The sequence below is a fragment of the Tyto alba genome, unplaced genomic scaffold (genome assembly GCF_018691265.1).
Source record: "Tyto alba isolate M040663 unplaced genomic scaffold, T.alba_DEE_v4.0 Super-Scaffold_16, whole genome shotgun sequence".
Classification (NCBI taxonomy): Eukaryota; Metazoa; Chordata; class Aves; order Strigiformes; family Tytonidae; genus Tyto; species Tyto alba.
In genome coordinates, this window is record NW_024881278.1 from 31,197,024 (window position 1) to 31,215,694 (window position 18,671).

At 37.8% G+C, this 18,671-nt stretch overlaps 1 protein-coding gene across 3 annotated transcripts in view; it reads left to right on the forward strand.

Annotated features, from left to right (window-relative positions):
* Positions 1–18,671, forward strand: part of HEATR5B (HEAT repeat containing 5B) — a 57,228-nt gene that overhangs the window by 27,032 nt on the left and 11,525 nt on the right. For all 3 annotated transcript variants that reach the window (XM_042789409.1, XM_042789408.1, XM_042789410.1), the window contains exons 22-31: positions 2,120–2,264; positions 3,145–3,384; positions 5,242–5,493; positions 7,506–7,687; positions 8,728–8,796; positions 10,658–10,837; positions 12,168–12,405; positions 13,071–13,331; positions 14,254–14,381; positions 14,566–14,710. In XM_042789409.1, the coding sequence (XP_042645343.1) occupies positions 2,120–2,264; positions 3,145–3,384; positions 5,242–5,493; positions 7,506–7,687; positions 8,728–8,796; positions 10,658–10,837; positions 12,168–12,405; positions 13,071–13,331; positions 14,254–14,381; positions 14,566–14,710 (1,840 nt within the window). The remainder of the gene's footprint in view (positions 1–2,119; positions 2,265–3,144; positions 3,385–5,241; positions 5,494–7,505; positions 7,688–8,727; positions 8,797–10,657; positions 10,838–12,167; positions 12,406–13,070; positions 13,332–14,253; positions 14,382–14,565; positions 14,711–18,671) is intronic.

Below are 18,671 nucleotides of genomic sequence, written 5' to 3' on the forward strand. Positions count from 1 at the left end.
AAAGATGCTGAAACACTCTATTTCTTCCAACTGATTGCATGCAGAGGGAAGTGAGTGAGTTGGGGAAAGGTAGGAGGTTTTAGATTTATTTTACCACTGTCAGCATAGTAGATGTTGACATTCAGATTTTTGTTCTGCTGCTGTTAGCGTTGCTTTCTCCCTCCACTGGTGTTCTGTCAGCAAGTCCTGGCTTAAGCCTGGGTGTGAGACAGAGGCTGGAACCTAAAACATACACAACACCTTTCCTCTTATAATCATATTGGGTATAGGTGTGTGTTTTGGTGTGGGTGTGGTTGTTTTTTTTTCATTATTATTACTCTTCTTAAAATGACTTTTTAGAGGGTTCAGCAGTCCCATACTGAGAAATTTGAAAGGCTTCTCCCTAATGTCTACTGGGTGTTCTGCAAAGTTATTTGTGTCATTCTTTGTGGAGCTGGTGCTTCTGTGTTACCTGAAGGAGTGCATTTCTACTCACGTCAACATTAGTTCTTTTTCTTAGTCTGCCATCCAGGTGTTCCCTAGGGCATCCTCTCGTCCTTACATGCTTCCCCCCCCCCTGCACTGACCTGTGCCTCCTGCCCGCCGGTGACTCTGGAGCACTGCTGGGAGTGCAGTGTGTTCCCAGAATCTGTCAGTTGTTCTTTCATAAAATTTTACACGAAAGGGGTGCAATGTACTCAAAAGTTGGTGAGCCCTTTTATATGAATACTATATACAACATGTCAAACAGAATCTATAGCGATTTACTCTCTAAGTACCAGTGGCTAATAATATTACAGACAATAAAGTTCATATAAGAATGACTAGTGCTGCTTTGAAAACTTGTCCCAGGTTTTTCTGGCGTCTCTCTCCTGTTCCTTTATGGTCCTCTGCTAAACAAAACCTGTTTTCCTTCTCTTTTCTCATATTCCTTGTTTCCAAGTCATACTTTATTTGATATATTTTCCTCTGAATTGCCATGTGCATTTTTTTATACTGCAGATACATAGATATGTAAGCAAGGTTTGACTTACCTGCCTCACTAGAAAGCTCTTAATTGTTTTCTAACTCACTTCTGAATGGAGTTAATGCCAGGTATCAAAATTAAACCACACAGTTCCATAATCTAGTTTCACTACTTCTTCCTGCAGTGGCTTCATAGCTGCCAGTTGTTTGTTTTGTAACTTAAAATGGGGAATGCTCTTTCCATTAATTAAATCTCTCAAATGTTCTATGTTTTAGTTCCATTAGAACAACCTCAGTGTGGTATTTAGAGGTTCTTTAAAGTCTGCTTGTTTTTTCAGGACTAAAATCTTGTATATTCATATGTGGAATAAAGATCTACTGTTAAAATGCTTTATAAACCATACAGCCCTTTCATTTAGGAAAGCAATTTCCAGATGCATAATAACCTAATACCGAGAAAGCAAATGTGTATTTGGTTTATTAAAAACAAATTCCCCAGGGTAAATAAAGAATCAGAGTCTCTTAAAGAGCACTCTTCATCTCTTCCACTGTGGAAAAATATACAGTTCTCTGTGCAGCTATTTCCTCTCAGGAAAATAGGGACCATGCACAATTCTTCTATAAGAAAAATATTTGCTTGTACTTGAGGTGATTCAAAAGGACTTAGAAGCCGGTGTTGGTTAGCAAAGAAATCTGAATCTGGCTTATTGAGAGGCACTTATAAAAACTTATGCTATAAATTCTGTTAGAAGTTTGAAATAAAGGTTTTTATTGTAACTGTCATGTGTGGTGCACCTGATGATGGCATTTTGTTTAAAAGAATGTGATTTACAGCTACAGCAGAATACGATGTTGAGTAATACCGAAGAGTGTAACAGATTGGAAGGCATAATTAGTCTAAATCACACTGGCACAGCAGTTCCAATATTTAAGCTCTTATCTCTTTAACCAGGTAACAGCTGTCAGCTCTGTATATGTCAGCTTTATTTTCATATTTGCACATTATAAAAAGTGCTTACTTCTGAACTTTCAAGATCTTGCAAAGAGCTTGGTGCCCAGCAGCTCACACATGGGTATATAATTGAAAAGTAGAATGCTGTTAGTCCTTCGTAGTGGTGATTTATTGATAAGGGGGTGCAGCAGTTCACTCAACTGTAACGGTTCTGATTTTTAGGTTCATTTGTGTAGCTCCCACTTGCTGCTTCGTCGGGCCGCAGTTGCATGTTTACGACAGCTTGCTCAGAGGGAAGCAGCAGAAGTATGTGAATATGCCATGAGTTTAGCAAAAAATACTGGAGACAAAGAAAATAGTGGCATCAGTAAGTATTTCTTTCAGGTGGTCTTTTTTTAATAGTTGAATGCGCATATGTATGCTTTATGTGTGGTTCACCTTCAGAGAAGGGTGAACACCACCCAACAACTAACCCCCTTCATCCCCTCCTGCACCCAACAACAGAAAAAAAAAAACCCTAAAATTGTCCCTTCCAGCTCCAGTAACTTCTGACCACATACCTGCTTACCTCTAGAATTTCACTTATTTAACTTCTTGTAGAGTTCAGACTTAAACTTCTCTGCCCCATTAAGATTGGCAATCAAACAGGGAATGCAGTGTATGTACAGTGGAAACATTTTACAGTTTTTCTGGTATTTTAGGTCTTGCTCTTTTGAAAATTGACTTAATTGTATGCTGTTTGATTAGGGTATGTGGTTGTGTTACATTCTGTTAGCAACATATCTGCAAAGCCTGTGGACTTGGCTAGTTGGTTTGATTCTTACGTGTATAATTTTATTCTGAAAACAGGTGGTTCAGTAGTGTTGGTCATCACAGTCTTCATACAAACATACAATTTTGAGTTTACTTGTATTAAAAACACACTAGTTAAGTCTGTCTCTGGAATGATTCTTTAGAGTCCAATACTATTTTTACAAATTCATGGGGTATGTACCTTGAAGAGAGATTTTTATTTTTTTTTTTAAAGTAATGCTAGGAAGTGTTATCTGCCGTGCAGAAAATAAAGTAAAATAATTGCTGTATTAAAATCTTTCTAATGTTAATTCAGAAGAAATTCAGTAACATCTTGGTGTATCTTTGCCTGAACTATACACACACAAATACACAATGTCCAATTCTAGTCTGTTACTCCAAATTTTAAAACTAGTTACCTACTTCAGAAAAGCTTTCTGATTATCACTTTGCAGATGTTAATCCTTTTGCACCAGGAGCTGGTTCTCGGCGAGATGCTCATTCCCGGCATCAGGGGGTTAATATAACAGAGACAGGCCTCGAAGGTGTCCTGTTTGGAATGCTGGATCGTGAGACTGATCGGAAGTTGTGCTCCGATATCCACGATACTCTGGGACACATGCTTTCATCGCTGGCAGTGGAAAACCTTTCTCACTGGCTAATGCTTTGTAAGGATGTTCTTGCAGCTTCCAGCGGTAAGTGTTCTGTAGAGTTCACATAAACAACAGTACATCCTTACTGTTAGCATCTTCTGTCAATATTTGTTTGGACCTTGTCTTTTATTCTAGTTAAGACGTAGCTTATGTTGTCTATAGAACTTTTGATTACAGTGCATTAAAACTTCCTTAGAAAAAAGAAATCATCAATGTTATGTTGAGTTTTAGAATATTGCTCTTAAGATTAAAATGTTAGCTGCCATTACATAGTTATTTCCAGCAGAGAAGCAGTGTGATTGTTACTCTGACATTTCAGTATCTTAGTGAAAGCAGACACATGCTTTTTAGCCTTTATGCATCAGGACCATAGAGAAAGCAGAGTCCTGTACATGCTCTGAGCTTTCTTTTATGAGGTTTTGTGAATTACTGATGTGATGATGGGTTACCATGGTGATGAAACTTCAGCTTTGCAGACTTGTTTGTACAGAACTTGTCCTCTGCGACCTTATTCCTGTTTTTCAGCTTGTAGAATGGTTGTGACGCAGATACTGCTCGTTTCCCTTGCATTTATACTTGTTTATTGGCATACTGTGACTTAATCCTGAAGCTCTTTCTAAATCTAGCCAGCTTTACGTTTACTGATGAGTAATCTACCAGGGATTTCTTTATGCAATGTAGTTACCATATATATGCCCAGTGAGAAAGTTCTTGTTTCCTGAGTTTGAAGTTGGCATGTCTTTTTCTTACTTCACGTGGGATGGGTTTTAAAGTTTTTAACATGCTTCTCCAATCTCTTACTTATGTATTAATAGGTTAAATAATCTTTGAGAGAACCATATTTAAATAAATTTCTCTTAGCTGTATTTTAAGCCAGCAAATTCATTTTGAACTGCTTTGATCCAGCCGACTGGCATATGAACAAAATCTAGTTTGCTTTTCAAGCAGAGATTTACAAATCAGCCACATAAGGTCCTGGATGCCTTCTCAAAACACTCTTGTGAATTGGCATCACCCATGTTTGATTTGCCATAGCCTATTTCTCTCTTTATTGAATGTCTTGGCTCTTTAGCTGCTTAAATTTAGACTTTCTAAGAAGCATGCCTTAGTTGGGGTGGGTTTCCCTTGCAATAATTTCTTCTCATTCTCCTCTAATTATTGCCAGAGTAATTTTTGTCAGTATCTTGGCATTTTGCTAATTTAGACGTTGTCATTGAGATTTTTTGGTTTTATTTCTGAATAGTAGAAGAAAATGTGCATGTTTGGTGAATTGTTTTTTGTCCCCGTTTGGATTTTGCGTTTTTTTTTTTTAACATGATCCTTGAAGTAATTTCATTTTCTGAAATAAAGTCTCACAGCCGCACTTAGAGAAAATAATTTTTTGAATGTTAAGCACATTTGTGAGTACCATAAACTGCCTACTTGGCTGCGTATCTATCCCATGGCATGGAACTTTGTAGTTTTGTTTCAGTTTAACATGCACTCTAGCTTTTACTTGAAACAGGAGCTGAATAGTTCAAAGCCAAGCTGATGCTTTGGTTCTGAGCCTGGTAATCTCCTTACCCTGTTTATTGGCAATCTAATAGGTTAATTTTCAAAGCTGAGAGGTTTAGATATGGGATTCAGCTGTAGCTGGTATCTGTGGAGAATGAACATTACAGGAATTTATTTCATATCACTTAAGCCAAAAAGAGCGTAATACAGCCCAGATTAGAGGTGAAAAACATTTCTTTAACTGATATTCCTGTGTCTTTTAACATTTTTCAAGTGTTGTTGTTTCGGCAGAAAAATTAGTCTGTTTTGAATCTGAATGTAAGGAAAGGTTTGAATTATATCCTTAGCTGTCTTCTGTGGACTTTAACAGTAGGATTTTTTTTTTTAAATTGTTCTCTGTTGTAGACATGAGCACTGCTGCTCCCTTGGGAGGAGGGAAGGATGAGGAATCAGAGAAGAAAGATGAGATGGATGACGATACAATGTTTACCACCTTGGGTGAAGAAGATAAATCCAAGCCTTCTGTAGCACCTCGTTGGGCAACCCGTGTGTTTGCAGCAGACTGCCTGTGCCGAGTTATCATGCTGTGTGAGAATGCGGACAAGGCGCACTTTGATCTGGCGCTGGCTCGTTCAGCCAGACTTAAAAACCCAAAAAGTAATTACAGAATGTGCATGTCTTGGTTTTGGTTTTAATTTTATTTTATTTTTGTCATCTCTTCACAGTTGAAGATTACACAACCAAGAAAAAAATATGAACAGTTATCCTTTCATTTAAATGGTTAAAAACAAAGGAAATGGCCATCAGAAGTCAGTAAAACTGTACTTTTATAACCACTGTAGTTACTGTACCATGAACACAGAGAATTAGGTTTGCTGGAGAATATAAATTCTGACAGACTGATCTGCTTGGGCAAAAAGCCCTTAGATTTGCAAACCTTTTCTCCAGTCTGAAATGGAAGCAGTAAACTTACAGCTAAAGGGTGAGCTGGGAACAGTTTCTGAGTTTAATGTAATGACAGCAGTGAATTAGACTTCAGAGGTTATTTTAGCATCTCCAGACCAAAGGGGTAGTAGGAAAGGTCATTAGTGCTGTGGCGTTGGTTGCAGAGAGAGGGATGTGGGAGGAAGTTATAGTAAGGCATAGACTCAGCTGCTTTATAAAGTCCATTCTTTTGGTATCTATGAGAGTGGTGAATATTAGTTTTAAAGCTCATGTCTTGAAGATGCTTTTATGAGTTAGAGGGTCAAAACCTGAGACGTCAGAAACAAAACAGTTGTTTTGTGAAGAAATTTTTTCTAGCAGATAGTGGGAAGTTTCTGTCCTTGAGTTGTCCATGTGCATTGGTTCTGGTGCCTAGTGATTGTTGGCTTTCACCCCTATAGTGCTTACAAGGACTTTGTATGTGTAGGATGAGTATCACAAGCATCCTAGAATTCATGGAATTAATGGATTTTAGTGTCTGTGTTGTTGAAGGTGTCAATTTATGATACGGAGATTTATCAAGTCTTTGCTTGTGTTGCTTTGATGCAGTCTGGTTCCGGTACTGTGCATTGGTTTTAAGAGAATCATGTTGATTTGAGGCTGAGGTCTGAAGACAAAAAGGGAAGAGTTTTGGGAAAGTTTATTTTGAGATGGCATATTATAGATAAAAACCATTAAATAACTGCTGCTTATAGGATCGTGCAGAGGATTGCCTATCATAATCCTGAGAATTTACATTTCTGAATTTAAAATGAACTTGAAGTGTTTAGTATCATTGTAAAAAGGAAAACTCAGCAAACTTCCACCCCCTAACTTCAACTTCCAAAGTATTTAAATTTTACTAACATCTATGATGATCCGAAAAAGTAAGTGCAGACTTTACCACTTCATAGTTTTTAAGTGATTTCCAGTCTTTCTTCACTGGCATGGCTCTGAAAAATTTCAGCTATAAAATAAACTTTTTTTTTTTTACCTTGAGACTTGAAAGTATGTAGAGCTTTCATAATTTGTGATTTTTGTTAGTCAACATAGATACTGTGTTTTCAACATAGATACTATGTTTTCAAATAATTTATTTTCATATTAGTTGTACAGCATTTGGTGATTTCAAATTGAGGGTAAGGAAAGAAATAAAATTAATAAATACAGAAGAATAATCCTTTCAGAAATGTTACTGAGTTATGTATTGTTCTTTTCTGCATGTTGTCTGTGCTTACTTACAGCCTTCAACGTGGCTTCTCGGAGCAGCACTAAGTTTTTAGGTGTTTAAACTTGACAAGGTTTTCATTTATCAGCAGGGGTCACTATAAGCATAGGACTGGAGGAGAAATTGCCTTGATTTTCTGTAGGTTTGCGGAGCAGATCACTAGAATCAGCTTTACTAAATGTCCTATTCCCTTCTGAGTTGCTCAACCACATCTACGTACTCTATTCAATGCAATTTCTGTATATCATATATTTCATTTTGTTTCAAATCTGTGCTTAAAGTCTTTGTATAACTTTAAGAGGGAGGGGAAGAAAGAAAAATAGGTTATGTTCTTTCCTGCCTACTTCCATACCCTAAACGTGGACATTTGAGAAGGAATAGGTAAAATCTGTACATGTCAGTGAGGAAAATGTTGCAAATATCTATCACGTTAGCTGTCTTTTAAGTTACTAAATAGTTCTTTCTGTTTTGTTCTAAGATGACTTCTTAGTACTCCATCTCTCTGACCTTATTCGAATGGCATTCATGGCAGCGACTGATCACAGCAACCAATTACGAATGGCGGGTCTTCAAGCTCTTGAAGACATTATCAAGAAATTTGCATCAGTTCCTGAGCCGGAGTTTCCAGGCCATGTGATACTGGAGCAGTATCAGGCTAATGTGAGACCTCCTTTATATTTTCGGGAAATTGTGTATTTACGCCAATATGTCAGTATTAGCTTTGAGAACATTTTGTAACTTCAGAATATCGGTGAAGAGATTTTTGTGTGTGAAAATGTACTGAAGAGAAAATTTTATTTACCTTTTCAAAATTTATTTTTGTATCTCTTCCTATTTATTGTAATTTAGAAGCTGATGAAAGTAAAAATACAGTAGCTATTGATTCCTAAAAGCCAAATATTACAAGTTACATCCAGTTTTTAGCAAGTGGCATTCATTTTCAGGATTAGGAGTTGGGAAATAATGCTGATTCAGTTCTTTTTTCTTGTGAATTAATGAATATATTTCTGTTTAAATGAAAACTACAAAAGTATAGGAATGGGAGATGGGCAGCTGAAGACTTATTTTGGGGTGGTATTGCTTTATTTTGCATAGGTTAACTCTTTCATCTATTTTGTCTTAAAGGCAGGCTTTCATCCTTTTCACTTCCTGCCTTTCTTCTGTAGTGCTGTGACCATTGCTTCTATCTCTTTGACTTGGTTCCTTTTGTTTCAGAGAAATGCTGCCTTATAGCAACTGCCTAAGAGGCTTTTTTGTCAGTATTTGTCATTCTGGGAACGTGATGCAAATCCAGCCATAAACATTTGATTTCACATCATTATTCTTTTGGACATCAGAAAGTCACTGGTTTCTTGAGCCTTAGCGTAAATTGCACCTGTAATACTTTAATGATTAAAAGGATACTCATTAACAGAAGGAAGATAATACCACATATTTGACAAAGGTAGTTGAGGCTTAGAAAGGCAATGAGCAAGCAGGAAAAAAAATGGTTTAGGACTTTATTGTTGTTGTTTAAAGACTACTATTACAGGTTTCTGCTAGACAGCAAGGACAAGTTTGGGGTGTAACTATAATGCCAAAATTGGCAACCTTGTCTTGCTTGTTCTGCATATGTGCTTGAGCCTTAAACAAGGTGAGATGAAGAATGTTGTGTCACTATTGTTTTAACTGGATTTTAAAATTTTTTTTCCTATCAACAGGTTGGAGCTGCTCTGAGGCCAGCTTTTTCCCAAGATACACCGTCTGATATAACTGCAAAGGCCTGCCAGGTACAGAGGAGAATGTTCAGATAGTATAAGCCAAACTGATTTTCTTTCTCTTTGAAAGAAGGATGCTGAAGAAAATTAGTAGCAAATGGCTGGAAGATTTTTAAACTGAAGCTGTGATGTTTTTGCAACATCTTTTGAGTCTCCTCGTAATACATTTTGTTCCTCAGAAGTGCTTCTAGGGAGCTACATCAGAAAATACTTAGTCTTTCTGAAACTGGTCATATCTTATGTCAGTTCTACATTCGTTGCTAAAAGAAAAGAAACAAACAACAAAAACAAACAAACAAAACCAAACCAAACCAAAAAAAAAAAACAACCCAAACAATCCCCTTTGATTATTGAGACCAATAGTAATGTATTTATTGAGATGCTTTTCAGTCTGATCAAATATTCAGATTACTGATAATTTACCTTTAAACACTAAACTTCCATTCAGATTAATACTCAATTTTAGATTTTAGGAGATCCAAGCATTCTCATTACAGTCATAGTAACAACTTCTCAGTGAAAATTCAGTGGAAGATTTTTTTCTGTGTGTTGGGTTTTTTTCTTCTGCTACTGCAGTTTAAAGCAGCTATCAGCAACGTAGCTCTAGTAGTACCTGGTGTGTGGTTTACACAGTTAAATTACTACTGTAGTTTAAAGCAGCAGTTTAATTGCTATGCAGACATCAGTTTTAAAACTGTAACTTTGTGTATGTGAGTTTTTTGTTTAGTAAATCTTGGTCCAACAGGACTGTGATTTTTGTGTTGTTGTTTTATACACTTAATTTCCAGCAAAACTAGTAAAGATGGATAAACTATGGCATAATTTGGTATCTATACATAGGAAATAATATGCTTATTTTACCTTACAGAACATTTCTATGCATTTAAAGCTAGATGTAGAGGCAGTTTGTGTGAAAACATGTAACATTCCTTATAACTTGTCAAAATCCTCCCTATTCACCCAGTTTCAAAGTGGATGTGTGTACTTACAGGATCAAATGGTTGGATTTAAGTTTGAATTTAAGTATTTAAGAGATAAGTTTGGATATTGAACTCTCTACAGAAGTTACATAGACAGAGATGAGCTGCACTGAATGAGTTTGATGATGTTTTGTCATTACTGAAACAGCTGTTGACTTGCCCAGCAGCAGGAGTGAAGCTAGTCTTAGTCCTGCTGTGAATGAATTACAGATTTATGACAGACTTTCAGCAGCCTTGTCCTGTGCACCTTTGGGACACTTTTTTGGTTTGTGTTTACTTTAAATATGACCAGCATTCCAGATCATGACAGGCCCTTCTCCAAAGGCTTTAATGGAGCTTGGTCTTGAAAAGCTAAATAAATAAGTAGATAGGACAAAAATGGCATGGAAAAAAGCATTTATTTCACTGATTTCTAAGTGTTTTCTTGACATTAATGATCTTGAAAGCTTCTTATTAGTATGGAGCCTTAATACATAATTTGAAAGGTGGGGGTTTTTAAAGATGTACTTTTATTGATTGCTGTCCAATATATTCTTAGTGAATGCAGTGACCCATTACATGAATGATTTGACCAGACACTTGAGAAGAGAATAAAAAAAATATTACTATTTATGGAGGATTAAAATATTATTTTAAATGTTGTCTGTGTATCTGCTAAGTTTTGTTGTGATATGCTTTGCAAATAGAGCCTTTGTAACCACTCATCTGAGCAATTCTGTTATCATGGGTGGGGAGAAAAAAAGGAAAACGGATTTTTTTTATATTAAGCAAGAAGAGAGCTGCTAAGTTTGTGGTGTTTGTTTTGTTTTTTTGTTTGGTTTTTTTTTTTTCTTCATTTATAAGGTTGTTGGGTTTTTTGCTAGTTCAGAATAATTCTAAACTTTGTTGTCTAGGTATGTAGCGCTTGGATAGGAAGTGGGGTTGTAAGTGACCTGAATGATCTCCGCCGAGTTCACAACCTTCTTGTCTCTTCCCTGGATAAAGTGCAAGCAGGAAAGGGATCTTCTAGCCAGCTTTACCGAGAGAGTGCCACTACTATGGAAAAACTTGCAGTTCTGAAAGCATGGGCTGAGGTAAACATTGACCATTAAATCTTTAAAAGTTTGAAAAGATTTTGCGGTGTTAATGGCAGCCTCACACCTCACTGGCTATTCAGCCAGTGAGCCTTGCGCCTGCCCTCCTCTTACCTGTTGCAATTCCACTCCTGGGATGTTTTCATCTCTGTATCTTTCCCTGTTCCTTTTTCCGCCATTCTGTTGGTCCATATTTACAGTGAAGTTTCACTGTTCTTTGTTTTACTGCACTTTTCCATATTAAAGTATATACTCTATCGAATTTTGATTTTTCCTCTCATCTTATTGCTTTCAAACTTTAAAAACCAAAAACCAAACAACCTTAAAATACTTTTGGGAAAATATTGCAGTTAATTAACCAGGAGTTTGTCAAAGTCTTTATAATAAATTACAGGCTTAATGTAGATATTGTTAGGGAATGGCTGGAATACCAGAAATCTTCAACTATTTACAAAAGGCGGAGTTAGCACTACTTACTTTGCCTTCCTTCCTGAAATGCTACTTGCATGCTATAGAGCTCTACCTATTATAACACAAATGGTATTTTGGTTTCTCTTTGTGTTGTACTTAAAGGTGTGTTGTGGTTTTGTTTTTTTTTTTTTTTTTTTTCTCATTAAGTTTTCTTGGAAGTTACTTTTGAAATTACAAAGGAAAGTATTAACATTTCAGCTGTGTGATGTTTATCACCCCATACTGTAATTTTCAGCTTTAATATGGAGCATCTGTTGAGTGAAGACACTTCTATTTCTTTTCTATTCTATTTCTTTTCTAAAAAGTATTATTTTCACTGTATTTTTCTGTTTCTGTTTATTCTCATATTCCTCTAAGTTTTTGAAAATCCTTTTATTCTCTCATAGCATCTACCAAAGACAAACATAAGTGTTCTTGTATTCATGTAACACATTTAAAGCCATTTTCATGTCTTTGATACCTAATTTGCTCACAGAAAATGACAATTGCTCTATCTAGTAGCTTTTAATGTAGGTCAAAGAAATCTTTGTGATCAGGATGCATTAATTTAATGAAATCAGTTATTTAAATCGGTAAGTCTGTGTAGAGCAGCAGTAGTTGACGCTTTTTTAGGAAGAAAGTGTGTAGGCAGATTGTTTTAGGACAGTGCCATTTATGCCCCTAAGTGTTACATACTGGTAGAAATAGAAGAAAAAATATTTAAATAAAATGTAATTGTATTGAAAATCTCCTTTACCCAGTCATTTTCTGGTGAGTCATCTGTGTACAGAATTTGTTACTTACACATGGGAAAGGCTTCTGCTTTTTTTCTTTCTAGGATCTCACAGCATGTACTTCCATATCTGTTTTTTTCTTCTAGGTGTATGTTGTTGCCATGAAAATTAAGAAGGAAGCAGAGACCAAACCAAAGCGTGTTTTAAAGAGCACAGAGGAGGATGAGGATGATTTTGGTACTGTAGATGAGTTGCCACCAGACAGTTTGATAACACTTGTACAACCTGAGTTGCCTGCACTCAGTCGTCTCTGGTTAGCTGCACTGAAAGATTATGCTCTTTTAACTTTACCAGCTGAATTTGCTACCCAGCTTCCACCAGATGGTAAGCACTGGAATTTCTTTCTGTGTTGTTGTGAAAAACAGGAAGAAACCCTTAGTTGAGACTTCAAAATTATTCTATAAATCATTTAGCAGGCAAGTCTTTTATGCAAGTAATAAATTTCTGCTGATATATATATTAGGAATGTATGTTTGAAGTTTGAGTGTGTGAAAAAAGCACACTCAGTCTGCAATGAAGATATTCTTTATCTGAATCGAAGAGATCATTAAAACTGTGTCTTTGTAGAGTTAAGAATACTTCTACACCTCTAATACTTTTGATATTGATATCAATCAAAAGCAAAAAGATGTTTACTATAAGAAAAACATAGCCCTTGAGATTAGAGCGGATACTGTCTTAAAATATTTTACTGAGTTAAGAATGAGTGTTCTTTATGAAAAATGCTGCAAGACCTGGTGACTTTGCCTGCCTTACCTGCTCACGTGTTTACTGTTCCAGGACGGCCATTGCACGTTCTTATGACAAGTACTAATATTTTTCCTTCACAAGGAGAGCTGGAATGTGCTGTCACTAACAAGGATTACATCTGAATATGTACATGATCAAATATACCCAGAGCCAATAAACTAATAAATTTCGAGTACGTACTTCCTGTCTGTTACTTGCAGAGAATTCCAGAATTTACCTTTGCTTTGCTATTTTAACAGGGGGAGCATTTTACACTCCAGAAACAATCGATACAGCTAGACTGCATTACCGAAACTCCTGGGCTCCCATACTGCATGCAGTGGCGCTTTGGCTAAACAGTACAGGATTTAATGCTTCAGAGTCAACAGAAGAGACTGCTGCAGCAATTCCCAATTCACAGAAACGTGCTACATCTGTTATGTTAAACCAGGCACCTGGAACTCCACCTACCACTAAATCTTTACTGGAGATAAACAAAGATCGAATGCACTTAATTTTGGGTAAGAGTTACAAGTCTGGAGTACAGTAGCAGCACGTTATGATACGAAATAGTATGGGAATAAGAAAAGATACTTTGCTTGAAATCTGGGAAGTTTAAAATGTATCACATGTCTGGACATGTTTTGAAATAATTTTGTCTCCTCTCTGTATCTCTCTGCCTCCTGTGTTCTTTATAGCTTCAAGAGAATATTTATTGGTGTGATTATTGTGATTTTTATAGACAAGTTATATATCTAGTTTATGTAATTGAATAAAATGAGAAGGAACTATTCTATGTTATAATATGATTCAGACGATACAAAACATTATGCTTCAAAGACACAAAAGCTGTAAGGTTAGTTTAAATACACACCCTCATAAGAACACAGTTCAGTAGAGACTTTTGCATCAGATTTTCATCTGAGTAGCACTCACTGTTTCCCTTTGTTGATATCTAACAGCTTTAAAAGGTGGATGTGATCACTTATTCAGAGGAATGCCAACAGTTTGCTGAGATACACAGATATTTAAAACTTGAATTGGGTCCATAATTTTTAAGACTTAACTTCATCTCAGTTACCTTTACATTTAAAGAGTTCAGTAAAATAAAACTCAGTTTACAATTAAAGCATTTGGCACTCTGACTTACAGATCTTTAGAACAAAGTGTGGATTTCCATTCAGTAATGGAAAGTTGCTTGCTGTCACTGTTTATTATTTTTCCTGCCAAGTCTTGAGGAAGACATGATGCAGAAGAAAAGGCAAATACAATTCTACTGTTTCTAATCCCTAAACTCTCTTTTCTTTCAAAGGAATAAGAATTGAGAAAAACAAGTATCTTCCTAAAGTTGTTAAGAACCTGCTATACTTATAAATAAATTTAAAAAAGAAAAGTTGATTTTAGTATTATGTGAGCATTCTTTTTAATTATTGCTCTTTTCAGGTGTTAGTATACAGTTTCTGTGTTCCCCACGACCTGAAGAGCCTGTTGAGCATGTTACATCTTGTTTACAAGCACTTCATACTTTATTGGATTCCCCTTGTGCCAGGATCCATATTGCAGAGGATCAGGTACTGCATGAGCATGTTGTAACGATCAGCTTCTTCAAGGTCTTGGTCTTTGATCTGTGATGATTACAAAAGCTGTAATTATTTTTTGTGAGAAAATTATTTGCTCATCATAAGCAAGTGACATAACAATTAGGAGTTGTTAAGTCCTAATTAATTTTTTTTGTATGTATTTTGTTTACTGTAGCTCCTTGGTGTTGAACTTTTGAGTGTGCTTCACCGACTCCTTCTGACCTGGGATCCTCCTTCAGTCCAGCTACTGGTTACAGGAGTTGTCCAGCAGATTGTAAGAGCAGCTCAAGATTATTTGCAGGAAAAAAGGAACACCCTAAGTAAGAGTTTTAAAACATGGCTTGCTTTGCAGAGTAAATAAGCAACGTGTCTTCATATTGGGAAAGGAACTCAAATACATTAGAGTATGGTTACACTGAGAAGGAAAATGCTGTATATTCCACGATACTTTTGATGTATTCATGATCTTACCTGCTGATTTCTTAACTTCTGGAAGATATCATTTTTATTCCTCTGATTATTCTAGTGGTTATTGTTTTCATGTCATGGTTTTCATTTGTTTTTCTTGAATATGAGTGATGAAAATTATACCCAACGCACCACTTAAGGTCTTAACCAATGCCTTGCTCAGTTTCATTGATGTTTCTCTGTTGACTGCCTCCTTAGCCCTTTTTTCTGAAGTTTAATGGTTCAGCCCCCAATGTAGGGTCTTGGGGTGCGTCCCTGGCACAACTCACTCCTGAGGTGAGTGAACTGCTACTGGAACAGGTGTGAAAAGTTGCCTGCCCAGGAGATCTTGCTGGGAAGTGGAGCAGACTTGGATCTGGGTTCTTACTTCACTGACGTTCAGGGCGTGTCAGCATCCAGGAGCTCTGGGAACAGGGTGTGCAAACCAGAGCGAGGCAGCTGGCGTGGAAGGACATGCTCATGCAGCCCAGAAGTGCTGCTTAAGACTGTACAAGACTGCTAGAGTCAGCATAATGATGGCAGTGACATACGGCAAGACAGTCTGCTGACTGAGGAACAATCACCTCTGGCACATCAGAGGTCTAATGACCTAGCTTGAAATTCAGACGAAAGTCCTGAAGTGACTGTTTTCCAGGTGCTTGCTTGTCTGTGCAGCCAGGGCTGGAGGTGACACTAGTCTCACTTGTGAGATGTGAAGGAAATGCATGTGAAGGTGAGCAGACTGTGTAGTGTCAGGAAAGGCAAATGGAAGAATGATGCACTCTTCCCAGAGATCCTGCAGGTGCAGGAGCCCAAGCTCTGTTTTTCACAGAAGGAGGAACAGCCATAGGTTATGCTGGAATATGGCCCTGGAGGCTGTGAGACCTGCACAAAGGTGGAGGCTGCAAGGTTGTTGCTTCCAGCAACAAAAGGCTTTATCTCCACACTTCCAGCAACAAAAGGCTTTATCTCCACACATCCAGTTGGAGAACACTATAGAGATCTGGCAAGAGAAGAAGAGGAACAAGTTGTCCCTCTTGGACAGGTCAGAACTAATACCACTAAGAGGAAGTGAAGGGTGATACCAGTCAGGAACTCTCTTGTTTGCCACAGACTGACTAATCAAGAAGAGGAGATGGGTGAAGCCATAATAAACCAAGTTTGGCCAGACTTAGCAAACTTGCGCGTGTGCAGGGAGCTTGCAGACGAGATCTTGTGGTAAGGTTCCCAGAAGGGCAAAAGAAAGAGAGATGGTTCATCTTTGGTGACAAAAAATAGCTCATCTAAAAGTGCAGGATGTCAGACAGGCATGGCAGGAGGCTGACTTGGCTGAATGGAAACTTCTGACTGAGTTCAAATATGACAAGGAAGTGTATGGATGGTGGATGTGGGCGCAAGCTGGCCAGGAAGACTGTTGAAAACCTCTGCTCAGGTACAGAGTAGTGAAATTAGTAAAGTCACGATTCGACTGGAGCTGAGGCTGGTGGTGAATGTCAAATGTGACAAGAAGGGCTTTTATGGATAGTTGGCAGCAGTAAGACCAAGGAAATCTGGACCTGCTGCTGAATGGATTGGCTGCTCTAATGATAAAAGACATTGGAGGAAAAATGGAGGTACTGTTATCATCTTTGTTTAGTCCTCCCGTGTCTCTGTGTCTAGTGAGCAAGTTTATGGGAGGGAATTGCTGGCTACAGTAGATGAGGATCCCGTTAGGGACTGTTTAAGTAAAAGCTGGACATAAGTTGGGACCAAATAGGATGCATCTGAGGAAGCTGGGTCATGACACGCTAAGGCTGCTGCAGGCATTTTTGAAAAGCTGTGGTGCTCAAGGAAGCTTTCCGATGAATGGCAAAAAGTAGATGCTAGGTCTAACTTTCAATAAGTAAAGATGTGAGGTGGGTTTTGGGGTACAGTGTGCCAGGAAGCCTACTCTGTGTGTTGAAAGATTTTGGAGTAAATTCTCTTGGAAACCACTTCTGAGTACAGGAAGTAGAAGAATATGATTTGAAATAGTGAGCACAGACTGACCAAGGACAAATAATGCCTAATCACCCTCTGTGATGAAATAACTGGCTTTAGAAGAAGAGGGAGTGGTGGATATTGTTTACCTTGACTTTTGCAAGGCTTTTGACCCAGCACCCCTTAGTATCATTGTTGAACTGGAGAGATGTGGGCTGAAAAGTAGGAGAGTAACTGGCTGTACTGCTGTGCTTGAATGGAGTTCAGTGATTCAAGTCTAACTGACAGCTGGTTGCAACTGCTGTTCCTTAGATTTCAGTATTGGGTCTGCTACTGCAAAAACACTGTCATTAAAAACCTGGATGGTAGGATAGAATGCACTCTCAGCAGATTGTGCAAGTGGTGGATACACTGGAGTGCGGTGCTGCCTTTCAGGGGACTCTCGAGCTGCAGGACAGAGAACCTTCTGAGGTTCAGCAAAGACAAATGCAAAATCCTGCATTTAGGATGGAATAGCCCCGTGCATTGTTATAGACTGGGGGCTGACAGACTGCATAGCAGATTTGCCAGATAATGAGTTGAATGTGAATCTGTGATGTGCCTGTGCTGTGCTGAAGTCTGTTACTGGGCTGCATTAGAAAAACATGACCAATAGGTAAGGGATATGTTTGTCCTTTCAGCTTGAACTTGTGAAGATGCATCTGAAGCAGTGTCTAGTTTTCTTGACCTTTCCCCTTCATCCTGAATAAGAGAGGTGTTGACAAACTGAAGTCCAGTGGAGGTCCATGAAGCTGCTCAGGGAGGTGAAGTATGTGATAACACGAAGAGAGGCTGGGAGTGCTGAACTTTAGTCTGCAGAAGAAAGGGTTAATATGGGATAGAATAGCAATCCTTCTTGAAGAGGATTTAAAGAGAAGACCAATCCAGACTCTTTGGAGACTAGTCCTGACTCTTCTGAAAGGCATATGGTGGAAGGACAACAAGCAATGGACACAAGTTGCTGCAGTGGAAATCCACATGGGATACAAGGAAAATATTTGTCACCATGGGAGTGGTGAAGTAGTAGAACAGGTGCCCAGGGATGTTATGGTATCTCCATGGTTGGAGATATTCAAAACTGGACCAGCCCTGAGCAACCTGCTCTAGGTTTCAAGTTGGCCATGTTTTGAACAGAAGATTGGACTTGGATGACTTACAGAGGTCCCTTCCAACTTAAATTTTTTTGAGGTTCTCTGATGACTTGATCTACCTAAATCCCGTTCCTCTACTTGGCCTTTATTGAGCTTTAGTAAAATTAATTCTTTTTTTCTTTTATCTTTGCTTCTTCTGGTATGATATTTTAGTTTCTAATGTTTTGCTTAGGCTTTCCATCAGCGTATCATTGGTTTATTTTTACTTTATGTAACAATATCCTTGTTTAAGGGTATTGACATCAGTCTGAAAGCTGCTTTATGAGGTACTTTTAGTAACCTTCCTTTTAACAGAGCATCGCCCTGTTCAATCATTCCTCCACTATTTCTTTAAAGAAACCTTGCACTGGAAGTATTATTTCCATCTTTGCCAGGTAAATTAATTTCCAAGTGGCAAACAGGCAAATAGTTATTGATACCTGGTTAGGTTAGGTCTGCCATGTTTTCTTTTACCTGAAAGTAGTAAAGTAAAACCCAACGAATATCCTCTTACTCAGAAAAACTACCATCTTAGTCTGGCACAATATACTGTTGAGAAAAAAACAACTGTTAGCTTTTGCCCATTTCCCACATAAAAATAGAGAGAGGATTTTGCTGGAACTTGAGGAACCAGCACAGCTAAAAATGCAAGCTCTGTTCCTTCATATGAATTAATGGAGTTGTTTACTGTAGGCCCAGTAAGTTG